Source organism: Mytilus trossulus, chromosome 1 (genome assembly GCF_036588685.1).
Source record: "Mytilus trossulus isolate FHL-02 chromosome 1, PNRI_Mtr1.1.1.hap1, whole genome shotgun sequence".
Classification (NCBI taxonomy): domain Eukaryota; kingdom Metazoa; phylum Mollusca; class Bivalvia; order Mytilida; family Mytilidae; genus Mytilus; species Mytilus trossulus.
In genome coordinates this window covers 50970927-50992082 of record NC_086373.1, presented here as the reverse complement: position 1 = coordinate 50992082, position 21156 = coordinate 50970927, and the positions used below count along the sequence as shown (strand labels likewise).

Here is a 21156-nt window from a genome sequence, read left to right as displayed (position 1 = left end):
CCTGAAATTGAAGGTCTTGAAATACTGATCATCTTTGCAGTTGATAGTAGGTTGATATATGTTACCTTTTAAAAAATATACACAAAATACTACACTTTTAAGAATCATCCCGTTATAACTTTTGAACAGACGGTCGGACATTATTGGGCTCATTGTATAAAATGTAGAGCTCGTCGAGAGGAACAATTTACATGCTATATGTATGCAGCAAAGTCTTATCGTTTTACTAATATGTAAGCTTGAAATTGCAGCGTAATTTTTTTTTGCACTCAGTGACCTTTGACCTCGATTGTATATTAAAGGTCACATGAATTAAAGATTATTGGTGAAGGTCCCAAGTCTCTACGACTTCTGGTTCTCGAAATACAGTTTTTCTAAAATTATGTACATTTTTTCAAGTGGAATAACTCCTTCTAAGGGTTAATAACAAAACGAGTGTACATGTTTATTAGCATTGCCATCTGTTCATGTACATGTTGCCGTTTTCAAATCAATTCTATCTCTTATACTTTTTGAGAAAAATGCAAAGGAAAGAAAGTGTTTGAAGGGAATATAACTCTCATAGGGGACGATGAAATCCTATTCAGCCTCACATGGTAATACATCATGATGAGATCTACATTATGTCCAATAAAGGTCACAATATCTTTAAAACCAACGAGGGAGGGCCATGTTGAAAAAAATCAATAAAAGGGAGATAACTCTTAAAGGGGATGATGAAATCCTTAACAGGGTCATTTGGTAATACATCTTGGTGAGGTCTAGCGATGGTCCATATTTGGTCTTAATAACTTCAACAGAAACAAGAGGCGGGCATGTCAAAAAGATGTTGGAAGAAAAAAAAGAAAAAGAAAAAAAAACATTAGAACTAGTATCTCAATTGTTTGTAAAACAATTGAAAGGTCTTTCCTATAAAATTGATGTTTTTGTAATGTACTTTGTACGAACTTTCGTTTGATATACATCAAGCATACCTTCTAAAACTTTTCTTGTTTTACACTCAATGACCCCATTCTTTGACATTTACGAGATCAGAAGATGCATGTTTATTAAAAAAAATTCATGATCATTCTCGACTATCTGATAGATCAGAATATAAATACTCTTTTATTTCTCTGGTTTTTAAATAAAAGTAACACCATCAACTGAATTGTTGTCAAAATATAAACACTATTTCTTTTTGCTGTGGTTTTGAAATAAAAGAAACTATAAAACTGAAAATTATTTTTTTGATAAATTTAATTGATTTTGTAAAGTGATTATTCAATGTTAAACAATTTCACTCTCCATGAAACGCCGAAAAATGTTCTGTTTTTGATTCTGACAACGATGGATATATTCATGAAATGCAACATTGATATATAAATATTGTAACAGTATGTTTGATAATTATAGTGAGTAATATACTGACAGGTTACCTTTCATGAATTTGAATGTAAAAAGTTGACAATTAATCAAAAATAAAAAGATAAAAATACGTAATATAAAAAACAATTAGCTAATAGTCAATAGATAGACAGTTTATTTTCATAAAACCATGCCAGTACAAAGGTTACAGAGAAGTTAAAAAAATAATATACATAAAATAAAAATGGATTAAAAAATAAATCATTAAATTGTACATTGCTATACCTGTTTGACATAACTGCTATTTTACACATGTTAATTTTTAGCAATCACGTAAGAAACTTTTACAACAATTGCCCTTGAGTCAGTTTGAAATTTACGATAGACACCATTAGTTACACATTTCCAGTTATAATTTCAATTGCTTCATGATAACTGTAAAATGTTGGTATAACCCTTACACAGCATGGATTAATTCCTTTCAAATATACATGATCAATTAATGTTCCTTTTTCTGTTGTTGGTTCCGTAATAACCTGTACATACCCTTGAGATTTCATAAAATTTTCAATAGATCTTTCGTCTTTCATGATATTCTGGTTGAAATCACCAACAATTACTGATTTGTGTGAAATACGACTAATTTCATTTAAAACTAATCTAAACTGTTTTATAAAAGTCTCAACATCATACTTTTGTGTTCTATAAACTGTTAGAATAAGCGTGTTTATTTCTATTATTCTAAAACCAATACACTCAATATTTTTTATGTGCAAATCAATATGCTGATAATTAATACGATTTTTACAAAAATATCCTACTCCTCCATTTTTCATATGTTTTATTGTTCGAAACATTTCATTGTCGTCATTGAAAGCTTCACTTCTGCATACATGACGAAAGTCATAATTATTCAGATTAACATACTGATCATTTGATGTCAACCATGTTTCAGTCAAACATATAAAGTCAGCTCTTACCATATCATTGTTTACTTTCAAATCACCAATATGAGACAACAACCCTTGGATATTATGATAAACAATTCTCATTTGATGATCTTTCAAAATATTAGCAACAGACGCAGATGCAGTTCTCATTGAAAATAATTGCATTGATGCTAAACCAGCTTCAATATCAGGGTCTGCATATATTTTCGCACTTAAAGATTCATTGTTCATTTCAGATATAAATAAACCTTTATTTGATGTTACTCTACTAAGGGCTACATAGCTTTGTCCATATGTAAAACATTTACTCAAATCAACTGCTACTTCAGACACAGTAAGTCCTTGGACTTTATGAGCTGTACATGCAAATGCTAACTTTAACGGATATTGTTTTCTTACACCACTCTGAAATGACAAATCTTCTGAACACCGACCTAAACCTACACATCTATTTCCATTGATAAATTTTTGTTCTTTCGCACTTTTACCTACATTGTCATCATCAAACTGAATATATATTATTTCTGGAAGATTGACAGCAGTAATAATTTTATGTACTGTTCCCATCACTCCATTCACTAAACCATCTTTAGTATCTTGATTTCTGATTAACATTATACGGGCACCGACCGCTAAAAGAATGGATGATGGTAGTTGAATATCACTGCTACTGTAAAATGAAGACTTTCTTTTCAATGTTCCAGTAGTCTTATCCTTTTCGTAATCTTCGGCCTCAACCAATATAGGGTCAGAAAAATATTTCATGATCATACTATTATTAAACTGTTGAACTTCAGCATTTGTTGCAAAAATGTGTAAAATGCGATCTGGTGCTTCTGTCATGCAATGTTTTAACAATAAGATATCATCAGGTTCAATCATCTCATGTTTCTTCTTTATTCTCAGTCTATTCAACATTTCTGCAAATGTTTTATCGTCTTTTTGTCGCATTATTTCATCCAGTACAGCTACCTTAGACAATTCATTCCACAGGTAATTCAAAGGATTAGAAGGATCGTTTACATAGAGTTTATCACTTTTTTTGGATTTTACAGGGGGTAACTGGTAGAAATCACCAACTGCTATAATAGAAACACCTCCAAACAAACAACTTTCAGGTTTTTTCTTGATTTGTCTTAATCTTTCATGAACAAAATACAAAAGACGTTTATTAACCATAGATATCTCATCGATGATAAGTACTTGTAGGTTGTCCAATTTAGTTCGTAATGTGTTTAATTTGTCCTCACTTAGTGTAGCATGATCCTTTGATAATGACTTGAATATTGACAGACAACTATGAATAGTCATTCCATTAATATTAAATGCGGCGGTACCTGTAGGTGCTGTCAGAAGTACACTAACGTCATCTGGGTTGCACAAGATTGGAGCAAGAATTCTGGATATCTCAAAATACAGACACTTGATTAACTGACTCTTGCCTGTTCCCGCGCCACCAGTAATGAAAACGTAAAATGGATCAACATGTTTTCCATTTGCCTTTTGAAGACACCAATGTCTAATGTCAAAGAAGATGTGTTTTTGATTTTCATTCATACTTCTTAACATCGGTATAATCTCCTTATTAGTAAACACCGTAGACCTAATCGGTAAGCTGAACTCTTTCTCAACTTCACGGTTTAAATCTGGAAGATTGTTTTCAATTATTTCATCATCAGGACTGTCATTTCCGTTTGCAGATCCTTCAATACCACACATAACCCTTTCACTTTCTGATTCGGAACATAATTGAGACCATGCATCTTCATGTGATCCATTTTCCTCTAACTTTTCAATGGCTTTGTCTATAGAACTTGATGTTTTCACATATGAAGACATATTATGATCTACAATAACTTTCACAGCTGACAAACTTTTACTATTAGAGAATTTTACATGCCCACGCTTGTAAAATTCTTCATAATGTTCAAACATTGACGGTTTCAATTGGTCGTCACTTCTAAAGGGTAAAAACAATTGTAAAATACTTTGATAGTATTTTTCTGGCACCTTGTCGACTGAAAAGCGAGGATATCTGATAATACCTGGAGATGTTCTTGTTAATTTCCTAATATAACCCAATTCTTTTTTCAATTTAAAAGTTGTGTCTTTATTTATCTTTTTAGGAACTTGCGATTCAGTTAAAACATTAAACTTTGAACAGAAATCTGCCAAACACATTTCATTAAACAAATTAATGTCAGGTTTGGCTTTATAAATGTCATTTTTATTTCTCATCCATACATTTTTTTCATCCGAATGATTTTCAGTCTCATCCCCGTCATTCTTTGGTTGTCTGTTTTTTGATTCGACTTTTTTTTCAGTTGTTTGAGAGGAATCGATAACCTACAAGGATTTTCACCCACGGGGATAAATTCAACTTTTCGAGAACATTCCTTCATTCTCAACCCAGTTACACGAAACACTGCTTCTTGTGCACTGATCTCTCTATGGTGAAGATAGGCAGATCCAACTTTTTTCATGGTTTGTTGTGCACTTAAATTTCCGTCAGCTGCTTCACATTTTGTTTGTTGAAGTAACATTCCTAATTCCCTTTCAGATTTGCTTATATAACTGATAATGTACACAACGCATGAAAACACATCTAAAACAAACTGAATATCCATATTGGCATCCCACGCTCTAAGTAAATGTGCATTATATTGATTTGTAAAACATTCCGTCTTCTTTCTTTTTAATACAATAGTGTTTCTGGAAGTTACATATTGAAAGCATTTTACAAATTCCTCTTGTGATATCCCTGCTTTTTCAAATAGTTTGTCTGTAGAAATATCATCTAATTCTGAATCCTTTATTTCTTTCCATACAGTTTCCAATTTGTCTTTGCTAATTTTAATGTCGGACTCGGTCAAGTCTTTTTCAGTGACAGGTCGAGATATGAACGAATGCACTGAAGGAGGTCTTGGAAAATTGAATCTACAATTCGTACCTTTCTTCTTGCAACTTTTTGAATGATTTTTACTATGCTGTTGTACAGCATTCACAATTTTATGAAGTTCTGGATCCTCATCAGGAGACGGCATTGAACAAGTAATATATTTATCTACAAAATCGATAACTTGTTGATCTTCATCCACTTCAAATTTAGGTGCATCTTCGATCCAAAATAAACAATGTGTATGAGGAGAACCCCTTTGCTGAAACTCAACCCGATAGAAATAGTCTTTCACTTTTCCAATAGGATGGGCATCTGACATAATAACTGTTTTTAAAAAGAGATGAAATCTATGATCGAACATTCTGGCCGCTGTTACAGGATTACTTCGGAGTATCTTACATTTTTCATCCCAACTTAATTCTTTTGCATTGACAGCAATTCCTTGCTGCATCATTATCGATTCAACTATTTCTGACCATCTTAAATCAGCCGAAGAAAATGAACAGAAAAAAGCAGGTATTCCTATTTGTCTTATCATCGCTAAAACATCTTTCTGCGTCTTCTGCCAGAAAGGAGGGGTCCCTCTTACCGGCTTTAGAAATTTTATACCTTCGTCACTTTTAAATAGCTGTTTCAAACCGTCACCTCTACAAATCATATCAGATGTTACCTGTTTTCCTGTTCCTGATTTAGAAAAGTCTTTCCGTAAAGATATCTGTACATTAGACATAACCTTCTCCAATTCTGATAGATACTGACAAAAAAATATATACGACGTATCTCTTGCAAAACGATTTTCAACACTCAACAATCTCAAATTGAAATATCTCGAAGAAGATAACTTAATATCTCTTTGATCAGTCAATGTATTTTTACCGGATGGATAATGACAGGGGAAAGTCTTTGATTCAATGCCTTCCTCTTTTAATACACGTATGGGGTTGTTTCCTTCCGCTGGTGCAACGTCAAATTCTTCATCAAAGTAACAATCTAAAACCTCTTGGCCAATATCTGCTGGTTGTAAACATGTATCTAACTGAATGCCTCTTAAACTTTCATTCAGATAACTTTCCTCAGCATCTGTATCGTTCTTTTTGTTTGATTCATTTTTTAAATTATTTGCACTATCATTGATTACATCAAATGATTCATTCTGTTCATTATTGGTATCCATCCACTGACTGTTTAATTCTATATTCGCATACCATTTATTGTGCTTCCGTAAATAGTTGAAGGCTTTCTCCACATGTTTGATATCCACAAATTCATACTGAACATAACCTTTGTACTCTAATTTCCTCTTTAACTTTACTTTTACTAACAAATTATCATCCACTGGTCTTGGCAATGTATTCGTAACGACTTTGACATCTGACGGGACCAAAACAACTGGTCCAATTATCCCTGCTTGATTACCTTTTGGCAAGTTCATTATTTTCTGGAAGGGTATATTAAGTGCTATCAAATGGCTTTCAAGTTTATTCAAATTGCATAACTCATCAGGAACAGTTTCTAATTGTAAGTTATTACAAAACGATTCAGGTGGTGTTAAACCTTTATGTAATTTTCTGTGGCATGTATAACAAATCCAAAGTTTGTTCCTACAAGAAACAGCCAATAAACAATTTGATTCACATTCACTGGAACACTCATGAACATACTTCTCTGTAACGCATTTCTGTATTAGCTGTTTATCATAGTTTTCACGTTTGCATTCTAAGACTTGGTTTTGAAATAAAAGTCTCAAACAGCAAGCACAAACATACTCTGGTCCCTTCTTAATGGCATCTTTAAATGTTTGAACCACAACATCAATATGAGACTTTGCGACTTTGAATAATGATCTTTTTTCATGAACTTTTTCAATTATATTGTTCCTATATATTTCATTGCTTTCATACTTCTTTTTTCCATTTACAATCATGTTGTCCCTATATGTTGCATTCTCTTTATACTTCTTCTTTCCCTTTTCAATTTTATTGTTCCTATATGTTTCATCCTCTTGGTACTCTTGTTTTCCCTTTTCAATCATGTTGGCCCTATATGTTTCATCATCTTCATACTTCTGTTTTCCCTTTTCAATCATGTTGGTCCTGTAGGTTTCGTTGTCCATATATTTCTTTTTGCTCTTTTCAATAATGTTTGCTCTGTATGTTTCATTATGCCAGTACGTTTCTTTACAGCGTCTCTTTTTCTTGTCTCTCACTGTATCATTTTGACAATATCTCATCTTTTCCAATTCTCGTTTTCTTTTTCTTCGAAGATCTGTTAAATCCACTTGTTTTTCATTCAACAATGTATTGTTATTCTTTGTATCAGTACAATTATTTCTTGATTTTTGGTCTAATTCATATTTAACTCTTGTACAGTCTTCAATCATCTCACTCTTCATTAGTATATTGCGTATACTATTATCTGCAACGTCCATTACAACTTCATAATGAGATGATTTTTCAACGTGTTGTAAGTAGATAGCTTCATGTTCAACGTTTATATCTTTATCTATTTGATGAGGACTATATTTTATCCATTTGTTATTGGTAAACGTGTAAATATCAGCGTGCATGTAATGTGAAGCCGCAAGAATTTCCATTTCTGTTCCCAAAGTTTTTGGTTCTTTCATTTTCCGCATTCTGACATATTCCGCTGCATTTTCGAATGGATCAGGAACAAAGGATGCGATGTCTTTTGAAATATGCAATATGTGATCGACTATCTTTTTTCTTATTTGTATATGATATTCTTGTCTCTGTGAAATAGCAAATGATAGTGCTCTAAATAAACCATTTCCATCAGATACTATTGATTTTGAACTTACAGGTTTACCCATATCGAACTTTTCATTTACACCTGATGTTTCTTTGATATTTTTATGTGCAATTTTGAATTTCATACAAAGTTTTCGCTTAGTTTTATATCCAAGTGGAATATAATTTAAACCTGAGTATACCGCTGTATCAAACATTTCCACGTCTCCATCTTCAACAACTTGGTTGCCATCAATGTTATTCCTTCTTTGACATTTAACATTGTCAATTGAAACATTTACTTCAACCTCCAGTCTCCTTTCCCTTGACAGATCTGTAATGTCAGTATGCTCATCCATTTCTAAAATTTCATGCGGTAATATATTACTTTTCTTGATATCATGATCAGTGCAAATATTTCTTTGTAATTTGTCAAATTCACAGCTTATACTTTTAACGTTTTTCGTCTTTTCTAATTTATCACATTCCCTTTTCCCTTCAACGCTCATGACAACTTCATAATGAGATGATTCATTATTGTGTTTCAAATAGATAGCGTCACTTTCAACATTAATATTGGTATCTATTTGATGAGCAGAATATTTTATCCATTTGTTGTTGGTAAACGTGTAAATATCAATTTGCATAAAATGTGCTGCCGCAAGAATTTCTAGCTCTGTTCCCCAAGTATTTGATTCGTTCATTTTCCGAATTCTGACATATTCCTCTACATTTTCGTACGGATCACGAACAAAGGATGAGAGAGATTTTGAAATATGCAATATGTGATCGACTATCTTTTTTCTTATTTGTATATGATATTCTTGTCTCTGTGAAATAGCAAATGATAATGCTCTAAATAAACAATTTCCATCTGATACTATTGATTTCAATTTTTCAGGTTTACCAATATTGAAAGTTTTACCATTATTTGCTGTTTCTTTAACATTTATATGAGAAATTTTGAATTTAGAACAAACTTTTTTTCTAGTTTCATATTCAAGTGGGAAATAATTAAAGTTTGAATATGAATATGAACTTAATATTTCTAAATCCTGGTCTTTAATAACTTTTGTTTTGCCATCATTGTACGTCTTCTTTGTATAACTCTTATCTGTATCCTTTGAACAAATAGTTACATTTACACTTGTTATTTCAAATAACGACTGTGGGTCATCTTTAACAAACTCTTTCAAAATATAATACAGATGGCTAATGTCTGTTAACTCAATAACTATACTGGAACCATTCTCACATGGTTTACCTTGCAAGTCTCTGGAATGTGAATCAAACAAAAACAATCGAATTCCTTGTTTAATAACAAGATTTGTATATCCATTTACACTTACAAAACATCCATCTGAATCAATAAGAGCATTTTCAATCCCAATTTTCAAAGGAAGAGCAAAAGGGAAATCAGCATCAATTTCACTGTCAATTGCATTGATTGAATCTCTAAAATTGACATAAAACGAAGAATTAAATAATTTAGTGCTAGTTGGCATTTCTGATACTAGCAAAAAGTCTTTAGAACCATGAATAGAATTATATAAATCGTTCCCTTCACTAAGAATATCATTAATATGTGAAGTTTTCCAAGCTCTTACATTCTTTAATTTGCTATATATAACAGCAGTAACACAATTTGGAACACATTGTTTTCCTGCATTCATACCAAATCGATTATCTCCTTGATGAAAACTCCCTTTCAGTCTAAACTTTGGAACCACAAATTTATCAACATCATGGTTTGTATCATATTCCTCGTATTTTGTTTCTTTATCTATTGCATATTCATTTTTTTTCCAATCATATTTTGATTTTTCATATTTCTTTTCATAATGTGTTTTTGGTGTCTGCCTTGTAATGTCATCTGACGAGGGTTCTCTCGGTGGAGTACAAACCGATTGCTTGCAATCAGAGTTCGGTGACATATCTGAAATCACTTGGATAGGCAGAGCATCGTTCGACTGCCCTGTTTGACTTATGTTATCATAGCAAGATACCCTCTGTCGAGTAAACTCCGGCGGTGGAGAGTCAGTGCAATTAGGCATATGCAAACGACTTTGGATAGACAGACTTCTCTCATTATCTAGGCTAAGGGCATTAGACTGTGTTTCATGCATGCTTTGGTGAGGTAATGCGTGGTCATTGCTACACGTCTTTTCACCCGACTTATCAATAAGCCTTCTTTTCTTTAACACTCTCTGAAATATATTGAGAACTAGATGTAACGGAGACCGTATGGGCGATTATTAACACTGACGGACAATCGTAAAACTATATAAACGCATTCAACAAGAAGTTTAAACTATAGGTTTTTGCTAAAAAATATTTTGAAATTAAAAATGACGATAGTGCCTCAAGTTCATTCCTAAAATTAAGATTTTTTGTCAAGTTAATCTTTTAAGTGCAAAAAGACAAAATGATTTATATGATAGGATCAAAGTTATTTTAATCACAATTTCACTTTTAAATGACTTAGGAATAGAAAATGGTATACATTTATACAGCTTATCAGCAACATAATACAATTAATGACTCACTCAATTAAAGCCCAACTAAAAATAGACACCCAATATTATGGAACATCATGACTGCCTTATGTTGATGATCAGTATTGTATGCAGTGCTCACAACATTATTATAATATACAGTGCACACAAAATTATATGCAGTGCTCACAACATTATATGCAGTGCTCACATTATTATATGCAGTGCTCACAACATTATATGCAGTGCTCACAACATTATATGCAGTTGTCAGGACATTATATGCAGTGGTAACAACATTATATGCAGTGGGCAAAACATTGTACTTTTTTTGTTGATGAAGGTGATGGTCAGTGATGATGATGATTATGATTGATGTATGTGATGCTGGTGGTTCAGATTCGTTAACATTTGGATTTTTTTTTTGCGGAAATTACCGAATCCATAATTGGTTATGCTCAGCAAACAAATTGAGAAAGTTAATAAAGTTATGTTATCATTAAGGCAGTATACAATATTTAAAACTGATTGAAATAAGGAAATTAAGAAGTGTGATCAATTTTCCACAAATTTATTCCACACCAGGGCATTTTGAACTTATTTTGATGATCATTTTCATCATATTCACAACTTAATATGTTACAGTATATTTTTTAAGTATTTAACAAATTGCTTCACAAAGCGCAGCTGGATACGACCACAGAGAATCAACCCTGAACCGTTGGGACAAAAAAGGACACAATATTCACGCTTGTTACAGGTCTGAATTTAGATTGTAATTAAATATTTGACACATAATAGGTTTCTGATACAGAATAAATGTAGTCAAAGAAATTAGAATTGGTTATAATTTGAATTTATACTTATTTTTTTGCATTTGCACTACGCTGTTGCGAATTGCTCGACCCCCTCTCAATATTTTTTTTCACCCCGCCCCCTTTGTTGTTTTCATTTTGTGCAATACTCTATGCTGTTGCATATTGACCCCATCCCGAAAAAAGAAAAGACAATGTATCCCCCACTTTTTTGCAAAAAAAATAAATGAAGAAATTTTCTTTTTAATTTCTTAAATCTGAAATGAGAAAATAGTTTCTTTACACATAATTTTAAAGCAGTGTAAGGAAGGTAATCGAACATTATGTTTGGATTACCTCCATATATTTGGATTATCTTCCTTACACTTGTTTCACATTGTTTTAATTGGCAATTAACCAAGAAACCCTTGTTTTTCCTTTTTTTGCCTCTAATTCCTAAACGGTTTGATCCATACCCCCCCCCCCCCAAAAAAAAAGCCAATCCTAACTATCCCTTTGTGGTATGGAAACTTGTGGTATAATGGAGAGATCCATACACTTAAACACAAGTTAATGTCTGGAAACTACAAAAATGTTTATTTGGGCCCCCTTTTTGTCCCCTTATTCCTAAACAGTTTAGACAATAACCCCCAAAATCAATCCAAACCTTTCTTTAGTGGTTAAAAACATTGTGTTAAAATTTTATTGATTTCTATTAACTTTTACTTAAGTTATTATCCGGAAACAATCTGTCTTCGGACGACGGTGACGACAACGTGATTGCAATATACGATCAATTTTATTTATTTATTTTGTGGTTGTATTAAAACATATATATTTAATTATACACATATATAATTGTGCATTGTTGATCATTAAACTCTAAATAAATGTCTTCAGAATTTTCCGGGACTGCAATTTAGATATATTATGAACCAGTATTTTTCAAGGAGAACCAAATATACAGAAGTATACTGTTCAATGCATTTTTTTTTTAATTTATGTTGGTCAGCGATGTTATTCGAAATAGAATTTTACTTAAACATATACGATTTTCAATCTTATTTTCAAAAGGCATGGCACATCATTTTTTTGTGAAAAATAACTATTTTGTGAATTTAATCCTTTTAAGTATATAATTCGGACTATGCTACATGTATACATAAAAGTCAAATAAGTTTCGACAATTTTCCAATTTTTTCCCCGTGAGTGATTTATATACAGGAGAAAGCAAGCTCTACAAAAACAATCAAGATGCATCGTCAAAAGTAACTTTACAGATAACGAAAACTATTCAGATATGAATTTTTCAACATTTTACATAGATCCTAACATAACAATAACAACAACAACGAGAAGAATTCTCAGTACTGTAAAACAATAATAGTAGTTCTCCATTAATATAATTATATTACAATTATATATTGACATAATAACGAGTGTCGTTTTGTTTGTGTTTCTGTTATGGTGACAAAAATTTTGTGCAGACCTTTAATAAAATCAATAAATTTAAAGTGCTCAGTAACAAATAGCATTCCTCTTTCATGTGATGTTGCTATCATCTGGACCTTAACACAAATTTTAATCAGAACCAATCGTGTGTAAAATATAGGTAGAGGCGACCAACTTTTTTCAAGGTCCATTGTTATCAAAGAAGTGCGATCTAAAAGATATCATTCTACTATGACTTGTAGTTGATTTGATTTTTTATCTTAATGTATCGTAACCAGAATTAATTTAGGTCAAGATGACTCTTTTTTCATGGAAAATCGTTACTATACAATAATAGTAAATCATTCTTTTTTTACTCACTGTTTGTTTCAATCATTACCTTGATGCAAAACTTAGATGCATGATTTTTTTTTTATTAGTTGTTAGTGGCTTTGTACTAGCTGTCAGTAATTGCGAGTACTATCAGATCAGTACTTCGTGTCTTTTTGTTGTTGGGCTATACAAGTACCCGTCCACGTCCACTCTGTTTTATTTTGTTTGTTGGTTAGATGTATTTATATTTTCATCCATCTGATGAGTTAAGCCTTTTTCAACTGATTTTCATAGTTCGTTTTTATGTTCACTGTCCCAGGTAAGAGGGAGGGTTGGGATCCCGCTAACGTGTTAAAACCCGACACATTTTGTAGGTTTGTATCTGTCCCAAGTCAGGAGCCTGTATTTCAGTGGTTGTCGTATGTTGATGTGTTACATGTCTGTTTTTCGTTCATTTGTTTGTACATAAATTAGGCCGTTAGTTTTCTCGTTTGAAATCTTTAACGTTAATCATTTCGGGGCATTCTATAGCTGCCTATGCGGTATGGACTATGCTCATTGTTGAAGGCCGTACTGTGACCTATAGCTGTTAATTTCTGTGTCTTTTGGTCTTTTGTGGAGAGTTGTTTCATTGGCATGAATACCACTTTTTTCATATATTAACTGTGCATGAGAGACTGACGAACAAACGTAGTAAACGTTCTATTCACCCACACAAACTCAGTTTTCCTAAGAGATGATAACTATAAATGAAAATGTAAAACTGGTTCTTTAAAGGATAATTTTTTCTTATGAAAGTTTATATCTCTAATATATAAGGCTGTTGCTCATATTTAGAAGACAAACTGCTTGACGTGCTAAAAAGCTTGTAAAAAACTGGAATGATGGATGTAAAGTTATGTTAAACACCTACAATGAAATGCTTTAAACTGCATTTTCCATATCTGTTAGATACTTAATCATGTAAAAATGCCTAATTCTGAAAATCGATGCCAAATAATGATTATATCATGACATATATAAGCTAGCGTAATATGGGACTTAAGTCTTATAGAAAGCCGACTACTTTATTTAAAATGTTATTAAGCTTTTTAAAACTGGGTACTGACTATAAAGTGGCACCTTGCTAAAGCCCCCCCCCCCCTTTCGTGGGAAAAAATTGGTTGATTATATAAGGAATCACTGGAGTGCCCCGCCCCCTTTAAGGTCATACAGCGGGCCCCCTTATGAAAAGTTCTGGATCCGCCACTGTCTTTTCCTTAGAATGCCCATTGGCAGACAAACGCATGCGTTCTTTTTTCTGATATAGTTGCAAACAAATTGCCTTGACTAACATGACTTCAACAACTTTTTCAATTTGTGTGCGGGGCACTATCAATTATGACTGTATTCGGTAATTTCCGATAAAAAAATCCGAAGTTTACAGAATGAACCACGACCATCACATACATCAATCATCATCATTACCATTACTGATCATCACCTTCATCAACAAAAAACGTATACTGTTGTGACCACTGCACATAATGTCCCGACAACTGCATATAATGTTTGGACCACTGCGTATAATGTTGTGAGCACTTTACATAATGTTGTGAGCACTGCATATAATGGTGTGACAACTGCATATAATTAATGTTGTAAGCACTGCATATTATGCTGCAACCACTATACATAATGCTGATCATCAACATAAGGCGTTCCATACAGTTTTATCATTTCAACAATGTTATCATTAGTTGGTCATAAATTAAAATGACAGATAAACAGAAATAAAAAAAAAATATGGTTTCGTTTTTCATAAAATAATTCCGATGTCCTTACCAATATTTTTTCATATTTTCCAGTATTCTCATCTAAACTGCCTGGTGGTTCCATAATGAATCTAAAAAAAAAAACAACATCCCTTTCCCATGAGTAAACTCTCTTAATAGTAATAGAACATGTCTCCAATAAACATATGAACAACTACGATATTATATATTGTACTCTTGTACAGTATTGTGTTATAACTGAATTATAATTGTAGCTGTGTCAATGAGCCCTGACGGAACTTTATTGGAACAAGCATTATGTGAATATTGCATGACAATACATAGTTCCTAACCGGTTATATTAGAACAAAATTTTAACTTGATCTATTATAACTTGTCATGGTGTAAAATATATAACAAACATCATGTCAATTTCTTGAAGCATGACGGAAAAAGGTGCTGAAAACTTATTATTAAAGTGAATTTTCTAAGTTAAAGGACCATAGCTCTGCACAAAATTATCAGACCGATACAAAATTCGAACTTGATCTGAAACTTGTCATGATCAAAATAATATATTTAAGCCTAGGCATAAAAGGTGTGGGAAACCGATTTACCGGAATGACGTTATGGACAGACAGACAGACAGACGGGCGGAGTGCACACATAAAGTCTCCTTCGACTTCGTCAGTTGGAGACCAATAGACACATAGTGTATTTATTATATTGCATTTTATACTAATGTAACCAAAATATGGTTACAGACTCGAATGCAAATCTCTGTACATCAATTTATTTTACAATACTAGTATAGTACATAATAATGAGAGCGAATGATGGCAAGTCTTACTATCCATTTGCGCTACATATTTACAGCTTTTTGCGCAAGTATACGTAGCTATGACACTATGGTAGGAATGTATCTCACACGAAGCTTCAACTATAGAGAATCTATAGAGGTTAATGAACACTAGAATAGTTTATAAAGTTCGAGCCAAGTTGAGTATCAAATACGGTTACACTTTTAAAACGTCTCACCGGATGACACTTAATTCAGTGTTTGCAATAAAATAATTAAAACGTTCAATGGTTAAAGTCTTATTTCCATACTAAATTGATCTTTATATTGGGAAGTAAATATAGGTTTTGCCTGTGTATAGTATAATGAAGTATGTAAAGGGAAAACAAATACATTTTTTAACGTTTTATACTTTTTTTTAAAGATTCCTAATGTATTACAAACATGCATTCTATTGCAGGCAAAACATGGTCATTTCATTCTACTGGTACAAAATGCTATACTTGATCTAAAACTTTTCATGGTTTAAGCATAGCAAATATCAAGTCAATACCTTCAAGCATAACGAAAAAAAAAGTGAGGAGACTGATTAATTGAGTTAATTTTAAAAGTTCAAGGACCATAACTCGGCAATAAATCATCAGACTGAAACAAAATTCGAAATTAATCTGTAACTTGTCATGATAAAACAATACACCAAATATCAGAACAACATTTTTAAGCACGAAGAAAAATAAATGGGGAAAGTGTCCATAGAGCACAGATGATGCCCCCGCTTGCATATCATATAAACTTGTAAAGGGACATAACTGAAGAACAATAAAAGTGACGATACCAAAATTCCAACTTCTAAAGTGTTGTGGTTATAGGAATTGTGTATAAGTTTCATAACATTTGGTTGAGGCAAAGTTATAATAAGTTCGAAAACGGAAACGAAAAATTCATCAACTTTTACATTTGTAAAGAAGCATAACTCTAGAACAATTAAAGTGACACCCCGAACATTAAAAACTTGATCTGTATTTTGAGGAAATAGGCATTATGTATAAGTTTCATAACATTTTGTTGAAGGTTACTTAAGATAGAGAACGGAAACAAAAAAAAAATAGTATTTTTTTCAGTTGTAAAGAAGCATTACTCTTGAATGGATAAGTTGACACCACAAACATTCACAATTGATCTGAATTGTGTTGTAATATGCACTATGTATAAGTTTCAAAGCATTTGGTTGAGGCAAACTAAACTAAGAGAACAGAAACGAAAAAAAAATCATGATTTTTTCCATTTGTAAAGGGGCATAACTCAAGAACAGAAAAGTGACGCCACCAAAATTCAAACTTGATCTGTGTTTTGTGGTAATAGCATTGTGAATAAGTTTCATAACATTTGGTTGAGACAAACTAATTTAAAAGTTAGAGAACAGAAACCATCTTTTGAGAGTACGTACGGACGGACGGACCATACAGACGGAAAAGGATAAAACTTAATGCCCCTCCAATACGGCGGGTGCATAAAAAGTGTGGAAAACTGATTTGCCGAACTGACGGATAGACAGACGGACAGACGGAAGATGTGCCAACCTGAAGTTGACTAATAATTGATCTGAACTGATTTTCAAACTTGTCAAAGATATTGCTGATATAAACCTATAATATAAATTTCCTAAAAATCTGACAAGCATTATATACAAGAGAGCGATAACAATGCAATTTTCAATATGTTTAATGTTTCAAAAGGATATGACCCTTTTAAAAGTAATTTATCTGTACTGATTTACAAACTCATAAAATAAATGGCTGATTTCAACCTATGATATAAGTTTCAGCAAAATATGGCAAGAGCTGTACACACGAGAGCGCGTACGAGACTGAACGGACGGGTGGACGAACGGACAGACGGACACCTGGTTTTTGAGGACACCAAAGTGCAAGTTTGAGATCAGAATACTGCATGCATTGTTGATTGCATTATCTTGACAAGATATATTCAAATGTCCAATTATATTTACATAAGGTATATAAACTGTTCAAATTTTGCAATTAATTGAAAAAATGAAATTTAAATTTTATTAAACCAATTTTTGGGCCCTTTATAGCTTGTTGTCAAGTTCGGTGTGAGCCAAGGCTCCGTGTTGAAGGCCGTACATGGACCTATAATGGTTTACTTTTTTTAAATTGTTATTTTGATGGAGAGTTGTCTCATTGGCACTCACACCACATCTTCCTATATCTATCATATAATGAATGATAAAGACAAATTCTTTGATAGGTATTGTGTATTAAATAACCTCACTACCTATCGCTCCTGTAAATGAAGAAACGGAACAAGTGCTATCTATCGACTAATACAATATAATTAGTTTGACATTTTGATTTGATAATACTGTGTTTTGAAAGTGGTGTTGGAGTTCACTTTCTATATTTATAATTTACTCCAGCGACAAACTGCTTTGTTTTTATAATTAAAACAATAAATCTGTCACTATAATCTGATTACACGAGATTCTGCTACTGTTTGTATTCCTAATATCTGTATACACTTAAAATTTTGAATAAATCTTTCAATTACACAACAATGAGTCATCTAATTTTTCATGTATTCCCGTGTTTTAGTTTATCAATATAAAAGACAATTGTAAATTTATAATACATGTATTATATAAAAAGTTCATTTAGTGTGAGACGGTCTATTAGATGCGAATTATTGAATAATGGAATGGACTGCTGCGACCCTTCAGCCCCTTATTACAGATATATCTTATATCTCATTTGAAAGCTCATTAATAGAGGAACAAAAGGTATATATATATAGTCAATATGTTCCACAACTTGAACGCATATTAGAGGATGACACTATAATAAATTATTCTGATTCTGATTCTGAGTAAAGAAGGACCTATATATCGAAATACGCTTGAACATTTAGAAATAGCTTATTTGAATAATGGAATGAACTGCTGCGACTCGTCAGCCCCTAATTAAGGAAAACCTTTTACACCATTCGAAAACTTATTGATAGAGGAACAAAATGGATATAAACAATATGTGCCGCAATGACCATTACAGGAATAACGGAGGGCGTGAATGCCAAAATACGCGTGAAAATTAAGAAATAGCCAATTTTGAATAATTGAATGGATATTTTGAATCCCTTCAGCCCCTAATTACAGATATATCTTATATCTCATTCGAAAGCTTATAAATAGAGGAACAAAAGGTATATAGTCAATACAGTCCGCAACGCATATTAGAGGAGTAAAGACGGACATGAATATCGAAATACGAGTGAGCATTAAGAAATACCTTATTTTGAATAATGGAATGGATGGCACAATCAGCAAGTTTTATCCATAATCAGAAATGAAGAATAGCAAATCTCCAGTGAAAATTAAAAAAAAGAACGTAGAGTTTATTTAATTTTTATATATATGTTTTGGTATTGAGGTCGTCCATACTTTGAAAAAAGGAATTTCTGTTAAAAATAGTTCGGGAAAACCACTGGTTTATCCTCCAAAACTAATTAAATAAATAAATTAAAAAATTTCAAAGATTGTTTTGATTTATTTTCTTATACTAATTTGAAAAATTGTTAGATAACATCAACATGAGGAATTCAGAAATACGGGATATATTGTCACATTTTTTTTTTTATTTCATTATTCACTTTTCAACTTGAATACTGAAATAGAATCTGTTTCATTATTCATTGTTCATCAATTAACGTTGAATAGTGAATAATGAACTATTTCATTATTCATTATTGAATTTTGAATAATGAAAAATGAATAATGAACCTACTTCAATGCGGCTATGTACAATTTAAAAAAAATCATAAAATCATCTAGTACGGACATGCGGAAATTGATGGTCTGTAGTAAATTTACATAGTTTCAGTTAAAAATTGGTCATATAAATGTTAATCCTGCATTCTATAGCTGTAAATGTATACATTCCGATCATTTACACTGATCAACAGTATTTACAAGAATAAACATCATCAAAAAACTTTGACAAATTTCTATTGAGACAGTTCAAAGAATGAACAAATAACTTTGTTTAAAAACAAAAACAACTCACCTCGTCAAGCTGTCTTTTAATGTTCATTAGACGTCACTGTCAGCTTAACTATTGACACAAAATATATTCAAATTGAAATATTATTATTAACAATTTCCGGTTAAAAAAATCCATTAGAAATCCACAATAGTAACAATACCTAAACAAAGATGTAACAAATTAATCCCGAACTAAAATGGATTTAAACACTATTCGGGAAGATTTTAATCGACAGTTATAAAAAAGAAACAATAAATATATCCTATTACAATTTGATGAAACATAAAATATGATGAAAACCACAGGGATAACGAAATTTGATGTACTATCATATCTATAAATAAAACTTATGAAACGTTCAAAGATAATCTGGTACACGTTTGTATGTTTAACGGCAAATTTATTTTATAGAGTTAAGTGTTGACATGGAGTTGTGGAATAAAGTTTTGAATTAACAAACAGAAATATACACTAAATGTAATTGAAATACATTTGTTTCTTTGAACCAAAAAAAAAACACAATTATATTGTTTCTTCATGAGGACACGATATTTGACACAATACGACGTTTTATTTGATATGCAACACCCTTTCCTTCTAAAACAAATGCCTAAATGTTCACATCAGACTATTTTTTTGGGGGGACAGAAATTTAATTTTGAAAATGTTCTCTTTATAGATTTGCTTGATTTTCCAATGAAAGTCTTATATTTGTAATGCACTCTTCAGGACCTTTTCAGTTGATATACGACAAGCATAGCTTTTGCGACTTTTCACTTTTTGCACTTAATAACCCTTTCAGCCTCATTTGTGGAGGAGGGGAATTTAATATTTAAAATGTAACATTATGACCTTTCATTTGATATACAACAATCTTACCTTAATAGAAGAAAAAATATTATTTGCACTCAATTGTTTTGAGATTCGAAGTATGATATGTGCAATGTAAACTTGATTACCGTTTATTTGATATACGACAACACCATATTCTAGAAAGTTTGATTTCGTGCACTTAATAACCTTTGATAATAATTTGATATTTCAAATGTACACATCATGACCTTTCATTTAATATACATCAACCCTATCTTAGAAGACAAATAATTTTTTGCACTCAATAACCCCACCCAACCCAATTTTCGGGACCGTGAATTTGATATTTGAAATGTATGCTTTATGGACTTTCATTTGATATGCGACAACCTTACCATCTGAGAAATTTGAATTTTTGCACTAAATGACCCCAACCGTCCCCCTGGGATGAAAAGGGGGTTCAAAATTTTCATTTTTATGTAAAGCTTATTAAGACCTTCAATTTCATATATCAGATGACCCCATTTGACAAAGTGCCAAAAATGATGCAATATCAACTATATAAATAGAAGTTATGAAACTTACAAAGTCAATGCAAAACATAAAAATTTCAAAGTGATTTTTTGGTGTTTTTTTCCCATGGAATGTTTTTGGTATTTGGTCAAACATATAATTATATTAAACTCTTCAATTTCTAAAACCTTTTTAAGTGGTAAGCTGTTGTTGATTCAGAAATACA

General features: G+C 31.9%; 1 protein-coding gene across 1 annotated transcript; it reads right to left on the bottom strand.

Moving 5' to 3' along the window:
* Nucleotides 1-1742: 1742 nt before the first annotated feature.
* Nucleotides 1743-19851, bottom strand: LOC134724652 (uncharacterized). Its single transcript, XM_063587845.1, has 4 exons — nucleotides 19626-19851; nucleotides 14821-14881; nucleotides 4648-10150; nucleotides 1743-4465 (listed from the first exon to the last, which is right to left on the bottom strand). The coding sequence occupies exons 2-4, from the start codon at nucleotides 14872-14874 to the stop codon at nucleotides 1743-1745; spliced, it is 8280 nt and encodes a 2759-aa protein (XP_063443915.1). The 5' UTR covers nucleotides 14875-14881; nucleotides 19626-19851.
* Between the last annotated feature and the right edge of the window lie 1305 nt (nucleotides 19852-21156).